Raw genomic sequence first — 26,762 nt, 5'->3', positions numbered from 1 at the left:
TCTCCATTCCCTCAACTCTTCTGAACCCAGGTCAGTTCCCCATGTCATCAACTCTTCTGAACCCAGGTCTGCTCTCCATGCCCTCAACTCTTCTGAACCCAGGTTAGTTCCCCATGCCCTCAACTCTTCTGAACCCAGGTCAGTTCCCCATGCCCTCAACTCTTCTGAACCCAGGTTAGTTCCCCATGCCCTCAACTCTTCTGAACCCAGGTCAGTTCCCCATGCCCTCAACTCTTCTGAACCCAGGTCAGTTCCCCATGCCCTCAACTCTTCTGAACCCAGGTCAGTTCCTCATGCCCTCAACTCTTCTGAACCCAGGTCAGCTCCCCATGCCCTCAACCCTTCTGAACCCAGGTCAGTTCCCCATGCCCTCAACTCTCCTGAACCCAGGTCAGCTCCCCTTGCCCTCAACTCTTAATACTTAATACTCTTCATTACTTCGGGGAACGCAGGGCTCCAGCACAGAGAGGGTTTGGGCTGCTTCCCAAAAGGCACCCTATTCCCTATGTAATACTACTTCTGACCAGGGCCCATAGGGCTAAAAAATAGTGCACTATAAAGGAAATAGAGTGCAATTTGTGATGCAAACTATCCTCTAACCCACTATCATTTTTAATAGAAGGGAAGTGTTAGAGTCTGGGAGGCAGGGAGCCATTAGCCTCTGGTTCATCCAGGTTAAAGCCCACTAGAACAGGGAATCCAGGACACAGTTAATTACTGTCTGCTGTAATTTAATTAGGTAGGACCTAGCTAGTCCAACTGAGACTGAGTCTGTGGTCTTAATTAGGAAGGACCTAGCTTGTCCAACTGAGACTGAGTCTGTGGTCTTAATTAGGTAGGACCTAGCTTGTCCAACTGAGACTGAGTCTGTGGTCTTAATTAGATAGGACCTAGCTAGTCCAACTGAGACTGAGTTTGTGGTCTTAATTAGGTAGGACCTAGCTAGTCCAACTGAGACTGAGTCTGTGGTCTTAATTAGGTAGGACCTAGCTAGTCTGTGGTCTGAAACTGAAAGCGCGAACCACTGCTTTTAATCAGGGCAAGGTGACTGGAAACATGACCGAATACAAACAGTGTAACTATTCCCTCCGCAAGGCAATCAAACAAGCTAAGCGTCAGTATAGAGACAAAGTAGAATCTCAATTCAACGGCTCAGACACAATAGGTATGTGGCAGGGTCTACAGTCAATCACGGATTACAAAAAGAGAACCAGCACCGTCATGGACCAGGATGTCTTGCTCCCAGGTAGACTAAATAACTTTTTTGCCCGCTTTGAGGACAATACAGTGCCACTGACACTGCCCGCAACTAAAACATGCAGACTCTCCTTCACTGCAGCCGACGTGAGGAAAACCTTTAAACGTGTCAACCCTCGCAAGGCTGCAGGCCCAGACGGCATCCCCAGCCGCGCCCTCAGAACATGCGCAGACCAGCTGGCTGGTGTGTTTACGGACATATTCAATCAATCCCTATCCCAGTCTGTTGTTCCCACATGCTTCAAGAGGGCCACCATTGTTCCTGTTCCCAAGAAAGCTAAGGTAACTGAGCTAAACGACTACCGCCCCGTAGCACTCACTTCCGTCATCGTGAAGTGCTTTGAGAGACTAGATCCACTCCAATTTGCTTACCGCCCAAATAGGTCCACAGACGATGCAATCTCAACCACACTGCACACTGCCCTAACCCATCTGGACAAGAGGAATACCTATGTGAGAATGCTGTTCATCGACTACAGCTCGGCATTTAACACCATAGTGCCCTCCAAGCTCGTCATCAAGCTCGAGACCCTGGGTCTCGACCCCGCCCTGTGCAACTGGGTACTGGACTTCCTGACGGGCCGCCCCCAGGTGGTGAGGGCAGGCAACAACATCTCCACCCCGCTGATCCTCAACACTGGGGCCCCACAAGGGTGCGTTCTGAGCCCTCTCCTGTACTCCCTGTTCACCCACGACTGCGTGGCCACGCACGCCTCCAACTCAATCATCAAGTTTGCGGACGACACAACAGTGGTAGGCTTGATTACCAACAACGACGAGACGGCCTACAGGGAGGAGGTGAGGGCCCTCAGAGTGTGGTGTCAGGAAAATAACCTCACACTCAACGTCAACAAAACTAAGGAGATGATTGTGGACTTCAGGAAACAGCAGAGGGAACACCCCCCTATCCACATCGATGGAACAGTAGTGGAGAGGGTAGTAAGTTTTAAGTTCCTCGGCGTACACATCACAGACAAACTGAATTGGTCCACCCACACAGACAGCATCGTGAAGAAGGCGCAGCAGCGCCACTTCAACCTCAGGAGGCTGAAGAAATTCAGCTTATCACCAAAAGCACTCACAAACTTCTACAGATGCACAATCGAGAGCATCCTGTCGGGCTGTATCACCGCCTGGTACGGCAACTGCTCCGCCCACAACCGTAAGGCTCTCCAGAGGGTAGTGAGGTCTGCACAACGCATCACCGGGGGCAAACTACCTGCCCTCCAGGACACCTACACCACCCGATGTCACAGGAAGGCCATAAAGATCATCAAGGACAGCAACCACCCGAGCCACTGCCTGTTCACCCCGCTATCATCCAGAAGGCGAGGTCAGTACAGGTGCATCAAAGCTGGGACCGAGAGACTGAAAAACAGCTTCTATCTCAAGGCCATCAGACTGTTAAACAGCCACCACTAACATTGAGTGGCTGCTGCCAACACACTGACTCAACTCCAGCCACTTTAATAATGGGAATTGATGGGAAATGATGTAAAATATATCACTAGCCACTTTAAACAATGCTACCTAATATAATGTTCCCTACATTACTCATCTCATATGTATATGTATATACTGTACTCTATATCATCTACTGCATCCTTATGTAATACATGTATCACTAGCCACTTTAACTATGCCACTTTGTTTACATACTCATCTCATATGTATATACTGCACTCAATACCATCTACTGTATCTTGCCTATGCCGCTCTGTATCATCACTCATTCATATATCTTTATGTACATATTCTTTATCCCCTTACACTTGTGTCTATAAGGTAGTAGTTTTGGAATTGTTAGCTAGATTACTTGTTGGTTATTACTGCATTGTCGGAACTAGAAGCACAAGCATTTCGCTACACTCGCATTAACATCTGCTAACCATGTGTATGTGACAAATAAAATTTGATTTGATTTGATTTGATTTCATTAGGTAGGACCTAGCTTGTCCAACTGAGACTGAGTCTGTGGTCTTAATTAGGTAGGACCTAGCTTGTCCAACTGAGACTGAGTCTGTGGTCTTAATTAGATAGGACCTAGCTAGTCCAACTGAGACTGAGTCTGTGGTCTTAATTAGGTAGGACCTAGCTAGTCCAACTGAGACTGCTTCTGTGGTCTTAATTAGGTAGGACCTAGCTAGTCCAACTGAGACCGAGTCTGTGGTCTTAATTAGGTAGGACCTAGCTAGTCCAACTGAGACCAAGTCTGTGGTCTTAATTAGGTAGGACCTAGCTAGTCCAACTGAGACTGAGTCTGTGGTCTTAATTAGGTAGGACCTAGCTAGTCCAACTGAGACTGCTTCTGTGGTGGTTTAATTAGGTAGGACCTAGCTAGTCCAACTGAGACTGAGTCTGTGGTCTTAATTAGGTAGGACCTAGCTAGTCCAACTGAAACTGAGTCTGTGGTCTTAATTAGGTAGGACCTAGCTAGTCCAATTGAGACTGAGTCTGTGGTCTTAATTAGGTAGGACCTAGCTAGTCCAACTGAGACTGCTTCTGTGGTCTTAATTAGGTAGGACCTAGCTAGTCCAACTGAGACTGAGTCTGTGGTCTTAATTAGATAGGACCTAGCTAGTCCAACTGAGACTGAGTCTGTGGTCTTAATTAGGTAGGACCTAGCTAGTCCAATTGAGACTGAGTCTGTGGTCTTAATTAGGTAGGACCTAGCTAGTCCAACTGAGACTGCTTCTGTGGTCTTAATTAGGTAGGACCTAGCTAGTCCAACTGAGACTGAGTCTGTGGTCTTAATTAGGTAGGACCTAGCTAGTCCAACTGAAACTGAGTCTGTGATCTTAATTAGGAGACATTTTTATCTAGCCCTGAAATGAACTCTTATCTACTCATAACTGGAGGAATCTCCAGTCAGAATGTTATCTCTTCGTAGGTTCCCTGGACATCTCCTGACAGACTTTGTGCATCACACACACACACACACACACACACACAGTAACTCACCCTGACCCCCATGAAGCGGTCTCTCAGTACGATCCAAGAGAGCAGGAATACGAAGGCCTTGTTGCAGCAGAACAGAGCTGACACGTCTGTAGTGTTGATCTTCCTCAGGGCCTGTGTTAGAGACAGGATCACGTCACAGCTTAAAATGACTTCGCCCAATTGATAGATTTTCAGTGGTGTAGTTGGCTACGTTTTTGAAGCAGAGGATCAATAGTTTGAGTCCAGTAAGGGGACAGGGATGGTGAAGGAAGCTATACCGCTAAGCTAGCACTAGAAGGAAGCTATACCGCTAAGCTAGCACTAGAAGGAAGCTATACCGCTAAGCTAGCATTAGAGGTCGACCGATTAATCAAAATGGGTGGTTAATTAGGGCCGATTTCAAGTTTTCATAACAATCGGTAATCGCCATTTTTGGACTCCTATTATAGCCGATTACATTGCACTCCACGAGGAGACTTTGTGGCAGGCTGACCACCTGTTACGGGAGTGCAGCAAGGAGCCAAGGTAAGTTGCTAGCTAGCATTAAACTTATCTTATAAAAAACAATACATCTTAACATGATTACTAGTTAACTACATACTGTATGGTTGATGATATTACTAGTTTATCTAGCTTGTCCTGCGCTGCATATAATCAATGAGGTGCCTGTTAATGTATCATCGAATCACAGCCTACTTCGCCAAATGAGTGATGATTTAAAAAGCGCATTCGTGAAAAAAGCACTGTCGTTGCACCAATGTGTACGTAACCATAAACATCAATGGCTTTCTTAAAATTACAAGTATACAAAATTTAAACCTGCATATTTAGTTAATATTGCCTGCTAACATGAATTTCTTTTAACTAGGGAAACTGTGTCACTTGTCTTGCGTTCCGTGCAAGCAGTCAGGGTATATGCAGCAGTTTGGGCCGCCTGGCTCGTTGCGAACTGAACTGAAGACCATTTCTTCCTAACAAAGACCGTAATTAATTTGCCAGAATTTTACATAATTATGACATAACATTGAAGGTTGTACAATGTAACAGCAATATTTAGACTTAGGGTTGCTGCCCGTTCGTTTAAATACGGAACGGTTATGTATTTCACAGACAGATTAAACGTTTTGTTTTCGAAATTATGGTTTCCGGATTTTACTACATTAATGACCTAAGGCTCGTATTTGTGTGTGTTATTATATTATAATTAAGTACGTTTGATAGAGAAGTCTAACTGAGCGGTTGTAGGCAGCAGCAGGTTCGTAAGCATTAATTCAAACATAACTTTACTGCGTTTGCCAGCAGCTCGTTGCAATGCTTGATGCACAGCACTGTTTATAACTTCAAGTCTATCAACTCCCGAGATTAGGCTGGCAATACTAAAGTGCCTATAAGAACATCCAATAGTCAAAGGTATGAAATACAAACGGTATAGAGAGAAATAGTCCTATAATTCCTAAAATAACTACAACCTAAAACTTCTTACCTGGGAATATTGAAGACTCATGTTAAAAGGAACCACCAGATTTCTTATGTTCTCATGTTCTGAGCAAGGAACTTAAACGTTAGCTTTCTTACATGGCACATATTGCACTTTTACTTTCTTCTCCAACACTTTGTTCTTGCATTATTTAAACCAAATTGAACATGTCTTCATTACAAATATATACAGTATATAAAAATAGGCCGATTAATCGGTATCGGCTTTTTTTGGTCCTCCAATAATCGGTATCGTTACCGGCGTTGAAAAATCATAATCGGTCGACCTCTAGCTAGCACAGTGACACCTGTTATACCTGCAGGCACTATACAATACTGTCACAGTCCCTAACCTGACGCACACACGTGCGCGCGCACGCACGCACGCACGCACGCACGCACGCACACACACACACACACACACACACGCACACACGCACACACACAAACAGCACAGTACCTGTAGGTACAGGTAGTTGGTGAGGATCCACAGCAATCCAAACGGAGCCACCTTAGTGAAGAACACCTTGGCTGTCAGCCCGTCGTCCCCAAAGAACCGACAACACTCCCTAGAGAGGAACACACACAGATGAACACCCACAGGCAATGCTTGCACACACACACAAAAAACAGACACACATGCACAGTACACAGGTACATGTACAGTTAAAGTCGGCTGTTTACATACACTTAGTTTGGAGTCATTAAAACTCATTTTTCAACCACTCCACAAATTTCTTGTTAGCAAACTATAATTTTGGCAAGTCGGTTAGGACATCTACTTTGTGCATGACACAAGTAATTTTTCCAACAAATGTTTACAGACAGATTATTTAACTTATAATTCATTGTATCACAATTCCAGTGGGTCAGAGGTTTATAGTTGACTGTGCCTTTAAACAGCTTGGAAAATTCCAGAAAATTACGTGATGGCTTTAGAAGCTTCTGAAAATCTAATTGACATCATTTGAGTCAATTGGAGGTGCACCTGTGGATATATTTCAATGCCTATCTTCAAACTCAGTGCCTCTTTACTTGACATCATGGGGAAACAGCCAAGACCTCAGAAGAAAAATAGTAGACCTCCACAAGTCTGATTTATCCTTGGGAGCAATTTTGAAACTCCTGAAGATACCACATTCATCTGTACAAACAATAGTACGCAAGTATAAACACCATGGGACCACGCAGCTGTCATACCGTTCAGGAAGGAGATGCGTTCTGTCTCCTAGAGATGAACGTACTTTGCGAAAAGTGCAAATAAACCCCAGAACAACAGCAAAGGACCTTGTGAAGATCCTGGAGGAAATGGGTACAAAAGTATCTATATCCACAGTAAAACAAGTCCTATATCGACATAACCTGAAAGGCCACTCGGCAAGGAAGAAGCCACTGCTCCAAAACCACCATAAAAAAGCCAGACTATGGTTTGCAACTGCACATGGTTACAAAGATTGTACTTTTAGGAGAAATGTCCTCTGGTCTCATGAAACAAAAATATAACTATTTGGCCATAATGACCATCATTATGTTTGGAGGAAAAAGGGGAATGCTTGCAAGCCGAAGAACACCATCCCAACCGTGAAGCACCGGGGGTGGCAGCATCATGTTGTTGGGGTGCTTTGCTGCAGGAGGGACTGGTGCACTTCACAAAATAGATGGCATCACGAGGAAGGAAACTTATGTGGATATATTGAAGCAACATCAAGACATCAAGTTAAAGCGTGGTCACAAATGGGTCTTTCAAATGGACAATGACCCAAAGCATACTTCCAAAGCTGTGGAAAAATGGCTTAAGGCCAACAAAGTCAAGGTATTGGAGTGGCCATCACAAAGCCCTGACCTCAATCCTATAGAAAATGTGTGGGCAGAACTGAAAAAGCATGTGCGAGCAAGGAGGCCTACAAACCTGACGCAGTTACACCAGCTCTGTCAGGAGGAATGGGCCAAATTCACCCAACTTATTGTGGGAAGCTTGTGGAAGGCTACACGAAACGTTTGACCCAAGTTAAACAATTTAAAGGCAATGCTACCAAATACTAATTGAGTGTATGTAAACTTCTGACCAACTGGGAATGTGATGAAAGAAATAAAAGCTGAAATAAATCATTCACTCTACTATTATTCTGACATTTCACATTCTTAAAATAAAGTAGTGATCCTAACTGACCTAAGACAGGGAATTTTTACTAGGATTAAATGTCAGGAATTGTGAAGAATGAGTTTAAATATATTTGGCTAAGGTGTATGTAAACTTCACACTTCAACTGTATATGTACAGACACAGACAAACAAACAAACACAAGCTCACACAGCACAAACACATGTAAACAAGCGCAATCACATTTTAGTATACAACATTAGTGTTAGTATTCATAGTCTATGCTAGTGATGGGGGGGGAAATCGATACAGTTAAATATCACAATATTATTTTGGACAATATTATATTTAAGCAATATGGGGTGTGTTATATGGCCAATATACCACTGCTAAGGGCTGTTCTTAGTGCTGGATACAGTCCTTAGTCGTGGTATATTAACCACATACCACAAACCCCCGAAGTGCCTTATTGCTATTATAAACTGGTTACCAACATAATTAGAGCAGGTAAAACAAATGTTTTGTCATACCCGTGGTATACGGCTGTCAGCCAATCAGCAGTCAGGGTTCAAACCACCCAGTTTAAAATGATATTTTGACTCCAAGTATCGATATGTAAAATAAGACATATATACAGGAGCAGTCAAAAGTTTGGACACTTTTCTTTATTTATACTATTTTCTACATTGTAGAATAATAGTGAAGACATCAAAACTATGAAATAACACATATGGAATCAAGTAGTAAACAAAAAAGTGTTAAACAAATCAAAATACATTTTAGATTTTAGATTCTTCAAAGTAGCCACCCTTTGCCTAGATGACAGCTTTGCACACTCTTGGCATTCTAGCATGCTAGCAGATATCCATAGACTTACAGTCACTGTGCTAACCAAGTAGATCAAAAAGTAGATTAAGGACCTAGTTGCCAAAATCCCAAAGTATACCTTAAAGGTAAACATAAAGACTGGTATGTGAACTGGTAAGGAGTTACTGGAACTCCTGGTCCATTCCCATCCCGGCCCAGGCCCATCCAGGCTGCCAGATCTCCATTTCCATCCCGGCCCAGGCCAATCCAGGCTGCCAGATCTCCATTCCCATCCCGGCCCAGGCCAATCCAGGCTGCCAGCTCTCCATTCCCATCCCGGGCCCATCCAGGCTGCCAGATCTCCATTCCCATCCCGGCCCAGGGCAATCCAGGCTGCCAGATCTCCATTCCCATCCCGGCCCAGGCCAATCCAGGCTGCATGCTCTCCATTCCCATCCCAGCCCAGGCCAATCCAGGCTGCCAGCTCTCCATTCCCGTCCTGGTCCCATCTAGGCCTCCAACCAGACAATTATATTGCACCTAGACAATCTTACTGACACATCAATTACTGAACTGAACAATGCCAAGTGAGGCAGCTACTGTAGCTTGAGCCTCAAGGTTTAGGCTATCTGCCAGAGTGGCCTGGCCAGCCGTTCGGACACCAGGAGGTTGAAAACTGCAGTTCAAAGCCTCTCAGAACTTTGAAGTTTGACTGTTTGACTACTCAAGGGTAATTATATTTCTAGGCTGGCCACAAACAGCACTATACCAACAGGTAGTTATGTACTCTTAGTACTGGTCAGTTAGGTAGTTAGGTACTGTTAGTCCTGGTCAGTTAGGTAGTTATGTACTGTTAGTCCTGGTCAGTTAGGTAGGTTCTGTTAGTCCTGGTCAATTAGGTAGTCCTGGTCAGTTAGGTAGTTATGTACTGTTAGTCCTGGTCAGTTAGGTAGTTAGGTACTGTTAGTCCTGGTCAGTTAGGTAGGTACTGTTAGTCCTGGTCAGTTAGGTAGTTATGTACTGTTTGTCCTGGTCAGTTAGGTAGTTAGGTACTGTTAGTCCTGGTCAGTTAGGTAGTCCTGGTCAGTTAGGTAGTTATGTACTGTTAGTCATGGTCAGTTAGGTAGTTAGGTACTGTTAGACCTGGTCAGTTAGGTAGGTACTGTTAGTCCTGGTCAGTTAGGTAGTTAGGTACTGTTAGTCCTGGTCAGTTAGGTAGTTATGTACTGTTAGTCCTGGTCAGTTAGGTAGTTATGTACTGTTAGTCCTGGTTAGTTAGGTAGTTATGTACTGTTAGTCCTGGTCAGTTAGGTAGTTAGGTACTGTTAGTCCTGGTCAGTTAGGTAGTTAGGTATTGTTAGTCCTGGTCAGTTAGGTAGTTAGGTACTGTTAGTCCTGGTCAGTTAGGTAGTTAGTGTTAGCCCTGGTCAGTTAGGTAGTTATGTAATGTTAGTCCTGGTCAGTTAGGTAGTTATGTAATGTTAGTCCTGGTCAGTTAGGTAGTTAGGTACTGTTAGTCCTGGTCAGTTAGGTAGTTAGGTACTGTTAGTCCTGGTCAGTTAGGTAGTTATGTACTGTTAGTCCTGGTCAGTTAGGTACTGTTAGTCCTGGTCAGTTAGGTAGTTAGTGTTAGTCCTGGTCAGTTAGGTAGTTATGTAATGTTAGTCCTGGTCAGTTAGGTAGTTATGTAATGTTAGTCCTGGTCAGTTAGGTAGTTAGGTACTGTTAGTCCTGGTCAGTTAGGTAGTTAGGTACTGTTAGTCCTGGTCAGTTAGGTAGTTATGTACTGTTAGTCCTGGTCAGTTAGGTACTGTTAGTCCTGGTCAGTTAGGTAGTTATGTACTGTTAGTCCTGGTCAGTTAGGTAGGTACTGTTAGTCCTGGTCAGTTAGGTAGGTACTGTTAGTCCTGGTCAGTTAGGTAGTTAGGTACTGTTAGTCCTGGTCAGTTAGGTAGTTATGTACTGTTAGTCCTGGTCAGTTAGGTAGTTAGGTACTGTTAGTCCTGGTCAGTTAGGTAGTTAGGTACTGTTAGTCCTGGTCAGTTAGGTAGGTACTGTTAGTCCTGGTCAGTTAGGTAGTTATGTACTGTTAGTCCTGGTCAGTTAGGTAGGTACTGTTAGTCCTGGTCAGTTAGGTAGTTATGTACTGTTAGTCCTGGTCAGTTAGGTAGTTATGTACTGTTAGTCCTGGTCAGTTAGGTAGTTAGGTACTGTTAGTCCTGGTCAGTTAGGTAGTTAGGTACTGTTAGTCCTGGTCAGTTAGGTAGTTAGGTACTGTTAGTCCTGGTCAGTTAGGTAGTTAGGTACTGTTAGTCCTGGTCAGTTAGGTAGGTACTGTTAGTCCTGGTCAGTTAGGTAGTTATGTACTGTTAGTCCTGGTCAGTTAGGTAGGTACTGTTAGTCCTGGTCAGTTAGGTAGTTATGTACTGTTAGTCCTGGTCAGTTAGGTAGTTATGTACTGTTAGTCCTGGTCAGTTAGGTAGTTAGGTACTGTTAGTCCTGGTCAGTTAGGTAGTTAGGTACTGTTAGTCCTGGTCAGTTAGGTAGTTAGGTACTGTTAGTCCTGGTCAGTTAGGTAGTTAGGTACTGTTAGTCCTGGTCAGTAAGGTAGTTATGTACTGTTAGTCCTGGTCAGTTAGGTAGTTATGTAATGTTAGTCCTGGTCAGTTAGGTAGTTATGTACTGTTAGTCCTGGTCAGTTAGGTAGTTATGTAATGTTAGTCCTGGTCAGTTAGGTAGTTATGTACTGTTAGTCCTGGTCAGTTAGGTACTGTTAGTCCTGGTCAGTTAGGTAGTTATGTACTGTTAGTCCTGGTCAGTTAGGTAGGTACTGTTAGTCCTGGTCAGTTAGGTACTTATGTACTGTTAGTCCTGGTCAGTTAGGTAGTTAGGTACTGTTAGTCCTGGTCAGTTAGGTAGGTACTGTTAGTCCTGGTCAGTTAGGTAGGTACTGTTAGTCCTGGTCAGTTAGGTAGTTAGGTACTGTTAGTCCTGGTCAGTTAGGTAGTTAGTGTTAGTCCTGGTCAGTTAGGTAGTTATGTAATGTTAGTCCTGGTCAGTTAGGTAGGTACTGTTAGTCCTGGTCAGTTAGGTAGTTATGTACTGTTAGTCCTGGTCAGTTAGGTAGTTAGGTACTGTTAGTCCTGGTCAGTTAGGTAGGTACTGTTAGTCCTGGTCAGTTAGGTAGGTACTGTTAGTCCTGGTCAGTTAGGTAGTTAGGTACTGTTAGTCCTGGTCAGTTAGGTAGTTAGGTACTGTTAGTCCTGGTCAGTTAGGTAGTTATTTACTGTTAGTCCTGGTCAGTTAGGTAGGTACTGTTAGTCCTGGTCAGTTAGGTAGTTATGTACTGTTAGTCCTGGTCAGTTAGGTAGTTATGTACTGTTAGTCCTGGTCAGTTAGGCAGAGTGGCCTGGCGGTGTGGATATGGAGCTGTAGGAGGTTGTTTTGGTCAGGCTCCAGAAAGATGACTGGGCAGATAAAGCACACTGGACACTAACAGGCCACATACAAACAGACAACAATACACTATAACTATAATCAGTTAATGAGGTTGAGGGCAATGCTTCATTTCATTACTGAACCTGGCTCTATGCCTGAATGCATAACAATAGACCTCTTTGACTGGGGCTGTGAATCCCCAAAACCTAAGCCCTGAACTTCAGCCTGGAACTAAGCTCAAGCACCAGATTAAGGCTAAGATTCTATCTGTTTCATGTTTTCAGCAAAGGCACCTTTTAAAGACAATTTCCGATTGAGCCGACATATTTAGCGTTTACCGTGAATGGGATCTCAGTAAATATGGAACATTACCTATAAAAGCCACATTGTCGACAACCTGCAATCACATTGAATCCCGTCCTAAGCCCCAGTGGAAAGTGGTCCGATGACAACTGCGATTGGCCTCTGCCATGCTGTCATGTATTAGTTATGTCGTGTGGACTGGTGCCAGCTCTTCCACGCACTGTGTGGACCGACACATGCTAGGGCAGGGCTGCTTTAGCCCAAGAGAGGAGAAGAGCATCTGGCAGCTCACTGAAGTCTCTCCTCCATCTCCCACAAAGCTGTGCATTCCACATTTCAGCCTATCATATGCCGCTCTCCAGCCCCTGCATTTTTAAGGAGATCAGAACTCTGTTGATATTTCATTTGTTTTCTGAAAGGACAGAGGGACGGGAGAGCAGGAGACACTCTGCACATGTGTCTCTAATGGTTCTCTATTCCCTAGTGTCTAGTACTCTAGTTCTGACCAGAGCCCTATGATCCCTGGTCAAAATATGTGCACTGTAAAGGGAACAGGCTGCCATTTGGAAGGGAATACGGTGTCATTTGGAAGGGAATAGGTGTCATTTGGAAGGGAATAGGTGCCATTTGGAAGGGAATAGGTGCCATTTGAAAGGGAATACGGTGTCATTTGGAAGGGAATAGGGTGCCATTTGAAAGGGAATACGGTGTCATTTGGAAGGGAATAGGTGCCATTTGAAAGGGAATACGGTGTCATTTGGAAGGGAATAGGTGTCATTTGGAAGGGAATAGGTGTCATTTGGAAGGGAATAGGTGTCATTTGGAAGGGAATACGGTGTCATTTGGAAGGGAATAGGTGTCATTTGAAAGGGAATACGGTGTCATTTGGCGGGGAATAGGTGTCATTTGAAAGGGAATACGGTGTCATTTGGAAGGGAATAGGTGTCATTTGAAAGGGAATACGGTGTCATTTGAAAGGGAATACGGTGTCATTTGAAAGGGAATAGGTGTCATTTGAAAGGGAATACGGTGTCATTTGGCGGGGAATAGGTGTCATTTGAAAGGGAATACGGTGTCATTTGGTGGGGAATAGGTGTCATTTGAAAGGGAATACGGTGTCATTTGGAAGGGAATAGGTGTCATTTGAAAGGGAATAGGTGTCATTTGAAAGGGAATAGGTGTCATTTGAAAGGGAATACGGTGTCATTTGAAAGGGAATACGGTGTCATTTGAAAGGGAATAGGTGTCATTTGAAAGGGAATACGGTGTCATTTGAAAGGGAATACGGTGTCATTTGAAAGGGAATACGGTGTCATTTGAAAGGGAATAGGTGTCATTTGGCGGGGAATAGGTGCCATTTGGAAGGGAATATGGTGTCATTTGGAAGGGAATAGGTGCCATTTGGAAGAGAATAAGGTGCCATTTGGAAGGGAATAAGGTGCCATTTGGAAGAGAATAGGGTGCCATTTGGATGGGAATAAGGTGCCATTTGGAAGAGAATAAGGTGCCATTTGGAAGGGAATAGGGTTCCATTTGGAAGGGAATAGGTGCCATTTGGAAGAGAATAAGGTGCCATTTGGAAGGGAATAGGGTGCCATTTGGAGGGGAATAGGTGCCATTTGGAAGGGAATAGGTGTCATTTGAAAGGGAATAGGTGTCATTTGGAAGGGAATAGGTGTCATTTGAAAGGGAATAAGGTGCCATTTGGAAGGGAATAGGTGCCATTTGGAAGAGAATAAGGTGCCATTTGGAAGGGAATAGGGTGCCATTTGGAGGGGAATAGGTGCCATTTTGGGACGTAGCCACTAGGTAGAGGGGAACAGATAGAGAGTGGCCCAGGTGGATAATACATTAGACCACACTATGGTATAACACAAGCTATGCTGTCTCAATACATTAGACCACACTATAGTATAACACAAGCTCTGCTGTCTCAATACATTAGACCACACTATAGTATAACACAAACCCTGCTGTCTCAATACATTAGACCACACTATAGTATAACACAAGCTCTGCTGTCTCAATACATTAGACCACACTATAGTATAACACAAACCCTGCTGTCTCAATACATTAGACCACACTATAGTATAACACAAGCTCTGCTGTCTCAATACATTAGACCATGTCTTTGTATTTGTACTTTCTACAGGCTACACAGCAGCAGATGAAAGGTGAATGAGTAGAAAGGCTGTGTTAGTAAGGTAACATTATAAAGGCTGTGTCAGAAAGAAAGATAACATTATAAAGGCTGTGTTAGTAAGATAACATTATAAAGGCTGTGTTAGTAAGATAACATTATAAAGGCTGTGTTAGTAAGATAACATTATAAAGGCTGTGTTAGTAAGATAACATTATAAAGGCTGTGTTAGAAAGAAAGATAACATTATAAAGGCTGTGTTAGTAAGATAACATTATAAAGGCTGTGTTAGTAAGATAACATTATAAAGGCTGTGCTAGTAATATAACATTATAAAGGCTGTGTTAGAAAGATAACATTATAAAGGCTGTGTTAGTAAGGTAACATTATAAAGGCTGTGTCAGAAAGATAACATTATAAAGGCTGTGTTAGTAAGATAACATTATAAAGGCTGTGTTAGAAAGATAACATTATAAAGGCTGTGTTAGCAAGATAACATTATAAAGGCTGTGTTAGCAAGATAACATTATAAAGGCTGTGTTAGAAAGATAACATTATAAAGGCTGTGTTAGCAAGATAACATTATAAAGGCTGTGTTAGCAAGATAACATTATAAAGGCTGTGTTAGTAAGATAACATTATAAAGGCTGTGTTAGCAAGATAACATTATAAAGGCTGTGTTAGTAAGATAACATTATAAAGGCTGTGTTAGAAAGATAACATTATAAAGGCTGTGTTAGTAAGATAACATTATAAAGGCTGTGTTAGAAAGATAACATTATAAAGGCTGTGTTAGAAAGATAGCTAACATTATAAAGGCTGTGTTAGCAAGATAACATTATAAAGGCTGTGTTAGTAAGATAACATTATAAAGGCTGTGTCAGAAAGATAGCTAACATTATAAAGGCTGTGTTAGCAAGATAACATTATAAAGGCTGTGTTAGTAAGATAACATTATAAAGGCTGTGTTAGCAAGATAACATTATAAAGGCTGTGTTAGCAAGATAACATTATAAAGGCTGTGTCAGAAAGATAACATTATAAAGGCTGTGTTAGAAAGATAACATTATAAAGGCTGTGTTAGAAAGATAGCTAACATTATAAAGGCTGTGTTAGCAAGATAACATTATAAAGGCTGTGTTAGCAAGATAACATTATAAAGGCTGTGTTAGAAAGAAAGATAACATTATAAAGGCTGTGTTAGCAAGATAACATTATAAAGGCTGTGTTAGCAAGATAACATTATAAAGGCTGTGTCAGAAAGATAGCTAACATTATAAAGGCTGTGTTAGCAAGATAACATTATAAAGGCTGTGTTAGCAAGATAACATTATAAAGGCTGTGTTAGAAAGATAACATTATAAAGGCTGTGTTAGTAAGATAACATTATAAAGGCTGTGTTAGAAAGATAACATTATAAAGGCTGTGTTAGTAAGATAACATTATAAAGGTTGTTCGGTATGCAGGCCACACAGTCAGAGCCAGGGGAGCAGGGAGAGCCCAGAACCAGATCCATGCATGAGCACTCTTAGAAGCTCTGACAAACACGCACACACACGCAAGCATACACAGACACATACGTACGAGCATGACTGGAAGCACTCACAGGCATGGAGGCATGTATGCACACACACAAACTCTGGCACACACACACACACACACACACACACACACACACACACACACACACACACACACACACACACACACACGCACGCACTGACACACACACACACAGTTCTATTTGTGTGCAGCAGCAGCCCAGTGGGTTGTAGAGATCAGGGATTCCTCTCAGAGGAAGAGCACGTCATGTGACTAAGCTGATCTAACTGTAGACACAGGCTTTTGTCCAACTAGAGACTGCTGCATCTCGACACACTATACCTCCCACCTAATTTAGGAAAGTAATGACTTCTTACCTCCACTTATAGACAACCAGAGGTAATATTAATACCAGAGCCATCATGAAACACCAGAGCCACAAATTATGATGTATAAACTTGATAAAATGGCATATTATATTACAACAAGGCTACATTTGGGTTTCCATGATACTCTGCTATGCCTCTCAATGCACTCTGAAATAGTTTTCACTCCTTCTTTGTCACCTGGTGTCCTTTGTTAAACCTTTAGGACAACAGTTGATGTAAACAGTATAAATACATTGCATTGATTGATTGATTACCTGAACCTCTGTCTGGGGGTCTGTCTCTCAGGGCTCTTACACAGGTGTCCGATGTAGTAGAGGGGGAAGAACAGGCAGTTCCAGGTGGTGGCGAACCAGGTGAGGGTGAATGGAGCGTCAAACTGGGTATCCAAAACAAATTACTTTAAAATTTTTATTAACAGGTTTCATCTGGCACTCGCTAGCACTCAGTGGTGGATCGTGTCAATCTGAGTTTGTGTGTGTGTGTGTTTAGCATGCAACTTCGTCAGGTTCTTCACCTGCTTAAAGGTGAGCTTGGCCAGCTGGGTGGACCCCGCCCACGATGAGCACACACACATCACCATGGCAATGCCCCACAGCGCCTTCCGCACCTGTACGGCCGTGACTTTGATGCAGCAACGAAGTCTCCACCTCCCCGTAGCAGGCTCCGCCCCCGGCGCCCCGCCGTTTGCCGCCTGGCCGTCCGCTGTGCTGCCCACCACATTCTCTCTGGGACGGTCTTCTCCTGAGCACAAAGAAAACAGTAGTAAACTATGAGACCAGAGTAGAGATTTAGAGGAGTTGTCTACATCACTACAGTATGAGACCAGGGTAGTGATTTAGAAGAGTTGTCTACGTCACTACAATATGAGACCAGGGTAGTGATTTAGAAGAGTTGTCTACATCACTACAGTATCAGACCAGGGTAGAGATTTAGAAGAGTTGTCTACGTCACTACAATATGAGACCAGGGTAGTGATTTAGAAGAGTTGTCTACACCACTACAGTATGAGACCAGGGTAGTGATTTAGAAGAGTTGTCTACATCACTACAAAATGAGACCAGGGTAGATATTTAGAAGAGTTGTCTACATCACTACAGTATGAGACCAGGGTAGAGATTTAGAAGAGTTGTCTACATCACTACAGCATGAGACCAGAGTAGTGATTTAGAAGAGTTGTCTACAGCACTACAATATGAGACCAGGGTAGTGATTTAGAAGAGTTGTCTACGTCACTACAGTATCGGACCAGGGTAGAGATTTAGAAGAGTTGTCTACATCACAAGTATCGGACCAGGGTAGTGATTTAGAAGAGTTGTCTACATCACAAGTATTGGACCAGGGTAGTGATTTAGAAGAGTTGTCTCCATCACTACAGTATGAGACCAGGGTAGTGATTTAGAAGAGTTGTCTCCATCACTACAGTATGAGACCAGGGTAGTGATTTAGAAGAGTTGTCTACATCACTACAATATGAGACCAGAGTAGAGATTTAGAAGAGCTGTCTATAGCACTACCGCATGAGACCAGGGTAGAGATTTAGAAGAGTTGTCTACAGCACTACCGCATGAGACCAGGGTAGAGATTTAGAAGAGTTGTCTACAGCACTAGAATATGAGACCAGAGTAGAGATTTAGAAGAGTTGTCTACAGCACTACAACATGAGACCAGAGTAGAGATTTAGAAGAGTTGTCTACAGCACTACAATATGAGACCAGGGTAGAGATTTAGAAGAGTTGTCTACAGCACTACAATATGAGACCAGGGTAGAGATTTTCTGTGGAACTAGAATTATAATTAAAGGGGTCACATGGCATCAGAGACCCATAACTGCTAAATCCTACAGATGTTATAATATATTGAGATTACATTTTAAGAGACAACTCTAAAACTGTATTGCATTTTTCAATTCAATAAGCTATTATGACTCTTCTATATCCATTATCCACACCGAATATTCGATAATCTGAAGTAGCCTAAGTCACTTTCAGTAAGTACAGGTCCTTCACACAATGTCAACACGTTCTTCATACAATAACCTATTACAGCTTACAGTATCTATGCCCACACAACACGTTTCATCCTCCACTGAATATTCCTTATGTCTATTTCAGGTCGTTTACAATTTAACTGAACTCGGACAAAATCTATTACACAAAATCTGGTGTTCGAGTGTGGCAGTGTGTGTGTGTGTCTGGCAGTCATTCTGCAGCCAAACAGAGGACAGGAGAGGGCAGGGGCTGATACTCAATCTGAGACGACTTTTACTCAGGAGTCCTTGCCTCTTGACTTACAATGACACACACACACACACACACACACACACACACACACACACACACACACACACACACACACACACACACACACACACACACACACACACAGAGAGAGAGAAACACACAGACAGATAGACACACACACATCATTCATGTGTCTACCATCATTGTCTGTCTGGGACATGTCAGGACTGACTTTGTTTGACTGTGACTTTGAAGAAGTGATTAATGTTTTAGAGAAAACTTGTGTGCAGACAAACAGTAGGTACTTGAAAACACACAGAGATTATTGGACATACTGGCTCTCTTCCTAGAGCCATACAAAAATACTACAGCATCACCAACAGGACAATAGCATCACCAACAGGACAATAGCATCACCAACAGGACAATAGCATCACCAACAGGACAATAGCATCACAAACAGGGCTATAGCATCACCAACAGGACAATAGCATCACCAACAGGGCAATAGCATCACCAACAGGACAATAGCATCACCAACAGGGCAATAGCATCACCAACAGGGCAATAGCATCACCAACAGGGCTATAGCATCACAAACAGGACAATAGCATCACCAACAGGACAATAGCATCACCAACAGGACAATAGCATCACCAACAGGACAATAGCATCACCAACAGGACAATAGCATCACAAACAGGGCTCTAGCATCACCAACAGGACAATAGCATCACCAACAGGGCTATAGCATCACCAACAGGGCTATAGCATCACCAACAGGGCTATAGCATCACCAACAGGGCTATAGCATCACCAACAGGGCTAAAGCATCACCAACAGGGCTATAGCAAGCACCCAGAATAATAACATAATAACAACGAATCCAAAGATAATAGAACAAGACAAGATCCCTTATGGTTCACCATGTTATGTTGTTTTCATGACCATAGCTATCATCTATCTGCATGGAGCACCTGCCTTCTCCGGCTTTTTGTGTGGCTTTGTCGCCATCACATTAACATGAGGGATTTCCCTAATGGTGTTTTCACTCAAACAGTGTGCAGCAAGCAGTTTAGCAGTTACACCAGCGGGCCCAGGAGGCAATAAATTAATAAAACCGAAAGTTTACCTTGACTTGGAAGTGCTCCAGTGTTGGATAGCCTTAATCTGCTAGCTAACATAAATAGCATTCCTCTCAGTTTGAGCCGGGTGTTTGAGGTTGAATTAGCTAGCTGCAAAGTGAAAGTTAAAAAATACAGTGAAATATAGCTAGCTAGCTTTCTCTTGCTCTCTGCTGCTTCGCCTTCATTTTTGAAGAAATTAAGTTGTTAAAAACTGTTCAATTATTGTATTTTTTTCTCTTTGAGTCAACTACTCACCACATGTTATGCACTGCAGTGCTAACTAGCTGTAGCTTATGATTTCAGTACTAGATTCATCCTTTGGTTCTTCGATTTATGTGGACAAAATGTGGGGCAGCCGAAGAACCCTTTTGGAACCTTTTTTTCTGGTGTGAAATTGAATCTCAAATCAATACTGTTTGCAATTAACAGTGACACAAAACTGTTGCCCTCTGAGAAGAGGATCAAAATATATTCTTCATAACGTAGGACAGCTGCAAGGTCTGTCAAACTATAATCTTGTTGTAGGTCTTATACTGGTTTTAGAAAGGCTCCTACATTCATTTATGTCCTGTTTTGCATATTTAATATTACATCCAAGAGAACAGTATGAGTCCGCATCTGTCACAACAGTATGAGTCTGCATCTGTCACAACAGTATGAGTCTGCATCTGTCACAACAGTATGACAGCATGATCCATAATTCACTGCATGAAAAGGCACAACATTCCAGTGCAAGATTCCGAAAACATACAATTTCTGGAAATGTGCGGTCATGTGTCCAGCTGTGTTTGGCCTTGTACACGTCCCGTTTATCTCCGATAAGGAACAGGTCATGTGCGTGGATGTACACGGATGTGTATATGTCTGGTAATGAATCCCCAGAAACGAGCAAACCCGTCCACACACTTACCAGGACAGGTCTTGAAAGGCCAGTGCCTTTGACGTCAGTTGCATTAAATCTCGGTCCGCAGGTTGGGCGTGCTTATTCACCCCACCGAATGCTAATGCTAGTCATTGCTAGCTTGCTGTAGTGACTGTCACTGGTATATTAGAAACACAATTTATTATTAAATTAATCCATTTACAGTGAATTATGAATGAATGAATGAATAAATTACTTTGAATGATTTTTATTTTGAATTTCACACATCTTCAGGAGTAATATTCAAGCACCACTTTTCCCAGCGCTTGGCCCAGAGCGAGCCTTCATTTGGGTTACTGTTTTTCTATAGCGTTGAGGGGTCCGTGGGATCTAGGTTGCCTTGATGAAAACTCCCCAGACATGATCCGTGTGGTGTGGCTCAACCAAGTAGCTCTGGTCCCTCTCCAAGCGGCTCTGTTGTAGTTGACAAAGCCACACTGGTTTGTCATGTTGCAGGCCATCCTCTGCATTGCTAATCAGGTCAACATTAGCTCACATCCAAATGTCTCTCTCATCCTCTGCAAGCACTCTCCACCGTGCAGCTAGAAGCAAAACACAAAGAAAACATTAGAACACAGTAAACAAATGCATCAGACTCAAGCAATGCATATTCATACAATTCAAGTCTGAACTTCACTTTAAAGCCTCACCAAACCCAGATTGAGAGATATTCAAGGGGAATTCCAACCTTTGACATTTATCATTCTTACCTTGATTGTAGTTTTTGATATCTTATGAAATGATTGGACTATTGTGAAAATAGTCAAATTTTCACTGATGTCTACATTTTTGAATAATTGTGAAGACATCAAAACAATAAAATAACACACTTGGAATCATGTAGTAACCAAAAAAGTGTTAAGCAAATCAAAATATATTTTAGATTTTAGATTATTCAAACTCGTCACCCTTTGCCTTGATGATAGCTTTGCACACTCTTGGCATTCTCTCCACCAGCTTTATGAGGTAGTCACCTGGAATGCATTTGGGCTCCCGAGTGGTGCAGTGGTTTAAGGCACTGCATCTCAGTGCAAGAGGCATCAGTACCTGGTACCTGGCTGTGATTGTGAGTCCCATAGGGTGGTGCACAATTGGCCCAGCGTCACCGGGGTTTGGCTGGAATAGCCTGTCATTGTAAATAAGAAATTGTTTTTAACTGACTTGCCTTGTTAAATAAAGGTTAATTTAAAAATATATATTAACAGGTGTGCCTTGTTCATTTGTGGATTATTTTTAACCTATAATACATTAAAGCCAATCAGTTGTGTTGTGGCAAGGTAGGGGTGGTATACAGAAGATAGCCCTATTTGGTAAAAGACCAAGTCCATATTATGGCAAAAACAGCTCAATTAAGCAAAGAGAAACAACAGTCCATCATTACTTTAAGACATGAAGGTCAGTCAATCCGGAAAATTTCACGAAGTAAAGTCGCAAAAACCATCAAGCGCTATGATGAATCTAGCACTCATGAGGACCGACACAGGAATGGAAGACCCAGAGTTACCTCTGCTGCAGAGGATAAGTTCATTAGAGTTAACTGCACATCAGATTGCAGCCCAAATAAATGCTTCACAGAGTTCAAGTAATACACACATCTCAACATCAACTGTTCAGAGTAGACTGTGTGAATCAGGCCTTCATGGTCGAAGAGACTTGCTTGGGCCAAGAAACATGAGCAATGGACATTAGACCGGTGGAGATCTGTCCTTTGGTCTGATGAGTCCAAATTTGAGATTTTTGGTTCCAACCACTATTCATGAGTGGTTCCCAGCGTGAAGCATGGAGGTGGACGTGTGATGGTGTGGGGGTGCTTTCCTGGTGACAGTGTCTGTGATTTATTTAGAATTCAAGGCACACTTTACCAGCATGGCTCCCACAGCATTCTGCAGCAATATGCCATGACATTTTATTTGCGCTTAGTGGGACTATAATTTATTTTTTAACAGGACAACGACCCAGCACACCTACAGGCTGTGTAAGGGCTATTAGACCAAGACGGAGAGTGATGGAGTGCTGCATCAGATGACCTGGCCTCCACAATCACCTGAACTCAACCCAATTGAAATGGTTTGGGATGAGTTGGACCACAGAGTGAAGGAAAAGCAGAACGTGCCAAAACGTGTACCTAGCTCATGATTACTGTTATTTTCACCGAATAAACATCAACGCAGTTCTGACACAGAGGCAATTAGTGTTTAATGCCACAATGGGGGCTATAACAGCCATTCTAGACAGGTGATTAATATAACTACAGGGCTATATCAGCCACTCTAGACCAGGTGATTAATATAACTACAGGGCTATATCAGCCACTCTAGACAGGTGATTAATGGAACTACAGGGTTATATCAGCCACTCTAGACAGGTGATTAATAGAACTACAGGGCTATATCAGCCACTCTGGGCCAGGTGATTAATGGAACTACAGGGTTATATCAGCCACTCTAGACAGGTGATTAATAGAACTACAGGGTTATATCAGCCACTCTAGACCAGGTGATTAATATAACTACAGGGTTATATCAGCCACTCTAGACAGGTGATTAATAGAACTACAGGGTTATATCAGCCACTCTAGACAGGTGATTAATAGAACTACAGGGCTATATCAGCCACTCTAGACCAGGTGATTAATGGAACTACAGGGTTATTGTCACGAGTCCGACCGAGGGTGTTTCCCTTTCCCGGGCAGGTGGCGCTCGGCGGTCGTCGTCACCGGCCTATTAGCTGCCACTGATTGTTTTTCCTTCCCCTCCTTGTATGTTGAGTGGTAGCACCTGTGAATGTGTAATTAGTTTGTCTTTATTAGACAGCCGGCCCGCCTGGTTGTTGTGCGGGATTATTTCAGTGTAAACCTTTGGCTCTGTGGTATAGGCACGTTGTGTCCCATTTGTACATTTTGATTCCCTGTGTTTTGGGAACGTACGTTTTTGTGAGCACCCTGTGGTGCATTGGTGCGATTAAAGGACGCGCAGCATTGAACTCTCTGTCTCCTGCAGTTGACTCCACACCCACGACACCCGGAGAATACAGAATCCCGCACCTATCAAATTGATGGAGTCAGCAGGAGCAGCAGCCAACCCTCTCCCATCGATGGAGGAACGGGTTCTCCACCACACCACCGTCCTTCATCGGATCGGATCCGCGATGGATCAAGTGATGGAGAGAATGGACAGATGGGAGAGGAGTGGGCTCCTCTCTCCACCTTCGGCACCCACGGTTCCGGACTCCCCATCTCCCGACTCCAGCACCCTCCGTCTGACGCTACCGAGGGCTTATGATGGAGCGGCGGCGGGTTGCCAGGGGTTTCTGCTCCAGCTGGAGCTATACCTGGCCACCGTCAGACCCACTCCCTCAGGAGAAGAGAGGGTGAGTGTCCTCATCTCCTGCCTCACGGGTCGGGCCCTGGAATGGGCGAACGCGGTCTGGAATGGTCCAGACTCAGCGCGGGAGCACTACCCAGAGTTTTCCCGTCGCTTCCGCGCCGTGTTTGATCACCCTCTAGACGGCCGAGCGGCGGGAGAACGACTATTTCACCTCAGGCAGGAGAGGAGGAGCGCCCAGGATTACGCGCTGGAGTTCCGGACCTTGGCAGCCGGATCGGGGTGGAACGACAGGGCTCTCATGGACCACTACAGGTGTAGTCTCCGAGAGGATGTCCGCTGGGAGTTAGCGTGTCGGGACACCACTCTGTCACTGGATCAGCTGATTGACATGTCCATTCGACTGGATAATCTGCTGGCTGCCCGCGGGCGTTCAGAGAGGGTCCTGTGCGTTCCACCACCCAGCCCCTCCGCTCCCATTCCGATGGAGTTGGGAGGGGCTGCGCCGAGGGGTACCGGAGGAGGAGGCCTTCCCTGCACCAACTGTGGTCGGAGAGGACACACGTCTGATCGGTGCTGGGGGGGTCCGTCTGGGAGTAGAGATGGCAGGCGGAACGCTTCTCGGTCACCCCAGGTGAGTCAGCATCAAACTCACCCAGAACCCCCTGTTGGCCACATGTTTGTCTTAACTTTTTTCCTTCGCTTTTTTCCCTCTTCCCAGCATAGGGCGCTCGTCGATTCAGGCGCAGCTGGGAACTTTATGGATCGCGGACTCGCCCTTAAGTTAGGGGTTCCGCTGGTGCCGATAGATTCTCCTTTCCCCGTGCACTCCCTAGATAGCCGGCCATTAGGGTCAGGGATGGTCAGGGAGACCACGGTCCCACTGGACATGGTGACGCAGGGGAATCATAGGGAGCGTATCAGTTTCTTTATTATTGACTCGCCTGCGTTTCCAGTGGTGCTGGGGACTCCCTGGCTGGCCCGGCACAATCCTAAAATTTCGTGGAAACAGGGGGTTCTCCAGGGGTGGTCAGAGGAGTGTTCTGGAAGGTGTTTGGGAGTTTCCATCGGTGCCACGTCGGTGGAGAGTCCAGACCAGGGTTCCACGGTGTGCATTCCCCCCGAGTATGCCGATTTGGCAATCGCTTTCAGTAAAGTGAAAGCGACTAAATTACCACCTTATCGACCGGGAAGGGATTGTACGATAGATCTCCAGGTAGACGCCGCGCTTCCCAAGAGTCACGTGTACCCGCTGTCCCAGGAGGAGACGTTGGCAATGGAGACATATGTCACGGAGGCGCTGGGACAGGGGTACATTCGGTCCTCCATTTCACCCGTCTCCTCAAGTTTCTTTTTTGTGAGGAAAAAGGAGGGAGGCTTGCGTCCGTGTATCGATTATAGAGGTCTAAACGCCATCACAGTGGGGTATAGTTACCCTCTACCTCTCATCGCTACGGCGGTGGAATCGTTCCACGGAGCGCAGTTCTTCACAAAACTGGATCTCAGGAGCGCGTATAGTTTGGTGCGTATTCGGAAGGGAGACGAGTGGAAAACCGCATTTAGTACTACATCAGGCCACTATGAGTACCTCGTCATGCCGTATGGGTTAAAGAATGCTCCAGCCGTTTTCCAATCCTTTGTAGACGAGATTCTCAGGGACCTGTGCGGGCAGGGAGTGGTGGTTTATATCGATGACATTCTGATCTACTCGGCCACTCACACCGCGCATGTGTCTCTGGTGCGCAAGGTGCTTGGTAGACTGCTGGAGCATGACCTATACGTCAAGGCTGAGAAATGCGTGTTCTCTAAACGAGCCGTCTCTTTTCTGGGATATCGCATTTCCACCTCGGGGGTAGTGATGGAGGGTGACCGCATTAGGGCCGTGCGTAATTGGCCGACTCCGACCACGGTAAAGGAGGTGCAGCGTTTTCTGGGTTTTGCCAACTACTACCGGAGGTTTATCCGGGGTTTTGGCCAGGTAGCGGCTCCCATCACCTCACTGCTGAAGGGGGGCCCGGTGCGTTTGCAGTGGTCAGCAGAGGCGGACGGAGCATTCAACAAGTTGAAGGCGCTGTTTACTGATGCGCCCGTGTTGGCGCATCCGGACCCCTCTCTAGCATTCATAGTGGAGGTGGACGCGTCCGAGGCTGGGGTGGGTGCCGTGCTATCACAGCGCTCGGGTACGCCACCAAAACTCCGACCCTGCGCTTTCTTCTCAAGGAAGCTCAGCCCAGCGGAGCGTAACTATGATGTGGGGGACCGGGAGTTGCTAACGGTGGTTAGAGCTCTGAAGGTGTGGAGACACTGGCTTGAGGGGGCTAAACACCCCTTTCTCATCTGGACCGACCACCAGAATCTGGAGTATATTCGGGCAGCTAGGAGACTTAACCCACGTCAGGCAAGGTGGGCCATGTTCTTCACCCGGTTCCGATTTACTTTGTCTTATAGACCGGGCTCCCAGAACGTGAAGGCTGACGCACTGTCCCGCCTTTATGACACGGAGGATGGGTCCACCGAACCTACTCCCATCCTTCCCGCATCGAAGCTGGTAGCCCCAGTGGTATGGGAGGTGGACTCGGACATCGAGCGGGCGTTACGGGCTGAACCCGCGCCTTCTCAGTGTCCAGCGGGGCGAAGGTACGTGCCGCTTGGTGTTCGGGACAAACTGATTCGGTGGGCTCACGTTCTACCCTCCTCGGGTCACCCTGGGGTGACGAGGACAGTGGGGAGCCTTCAGGGGAGGTATTGGTGGCC

The 26,762-nt window shown here is 44.6% G+C and overlaps 1 protein-coding gene across 2 annotated transcripts in view; it reads right to left on the bottom strand.

Annotated features, from left to right (window-relative positions):
- The window catches only part of slc35f3b (solute carrier family 35 member F3b), a 180,455-nt gene that overhangs the window by 18,327 nt on the left and 135,366 nt on the right, over nt 1-26,762 (bottom strand). For both annotated transcript variants that reach the window (XM_090217596.1, XM_036960912.2), the window contains 4 exons: nt 16,911-17,137; nt 16,651-16,772; nt 6,134-6,242; nt 4,219-4,329 (listed from right to left, as the gene is read on the bottom strand). In XM_090217596.1, coding sequence (XP_090073722.1) covers nt 4,219-4,329; nt 6,134-6,242; nt 16,651-16,772; nt 16,911-17,137 — 569 coding nt within the window. The remainder of the gene's footprint in view (nt 1-4,218; nt 4,330-6,133; nt 6,243-16,650; nt 16,773-16,910; nt 17,138-26,762) is intronic.

This window comes from Oncorhynchus mykiss, chromosome 23, assembly GCF_057628025.1.
Source record: "Oncorhynchus mykiss isolate SJ-2025 chromosome 23, ASM5762802v1, whole genome shotgun sequence".
NCBI lineage: Eukaryota > Metazoa > Chordata > Actinopteri > Salmoniformes > Salmonidae > Oncorhynchus > Oncorhynchus mykiss.
This window is presented reverse-complemented; position numbering and strand designations above follow the sequence as displayed.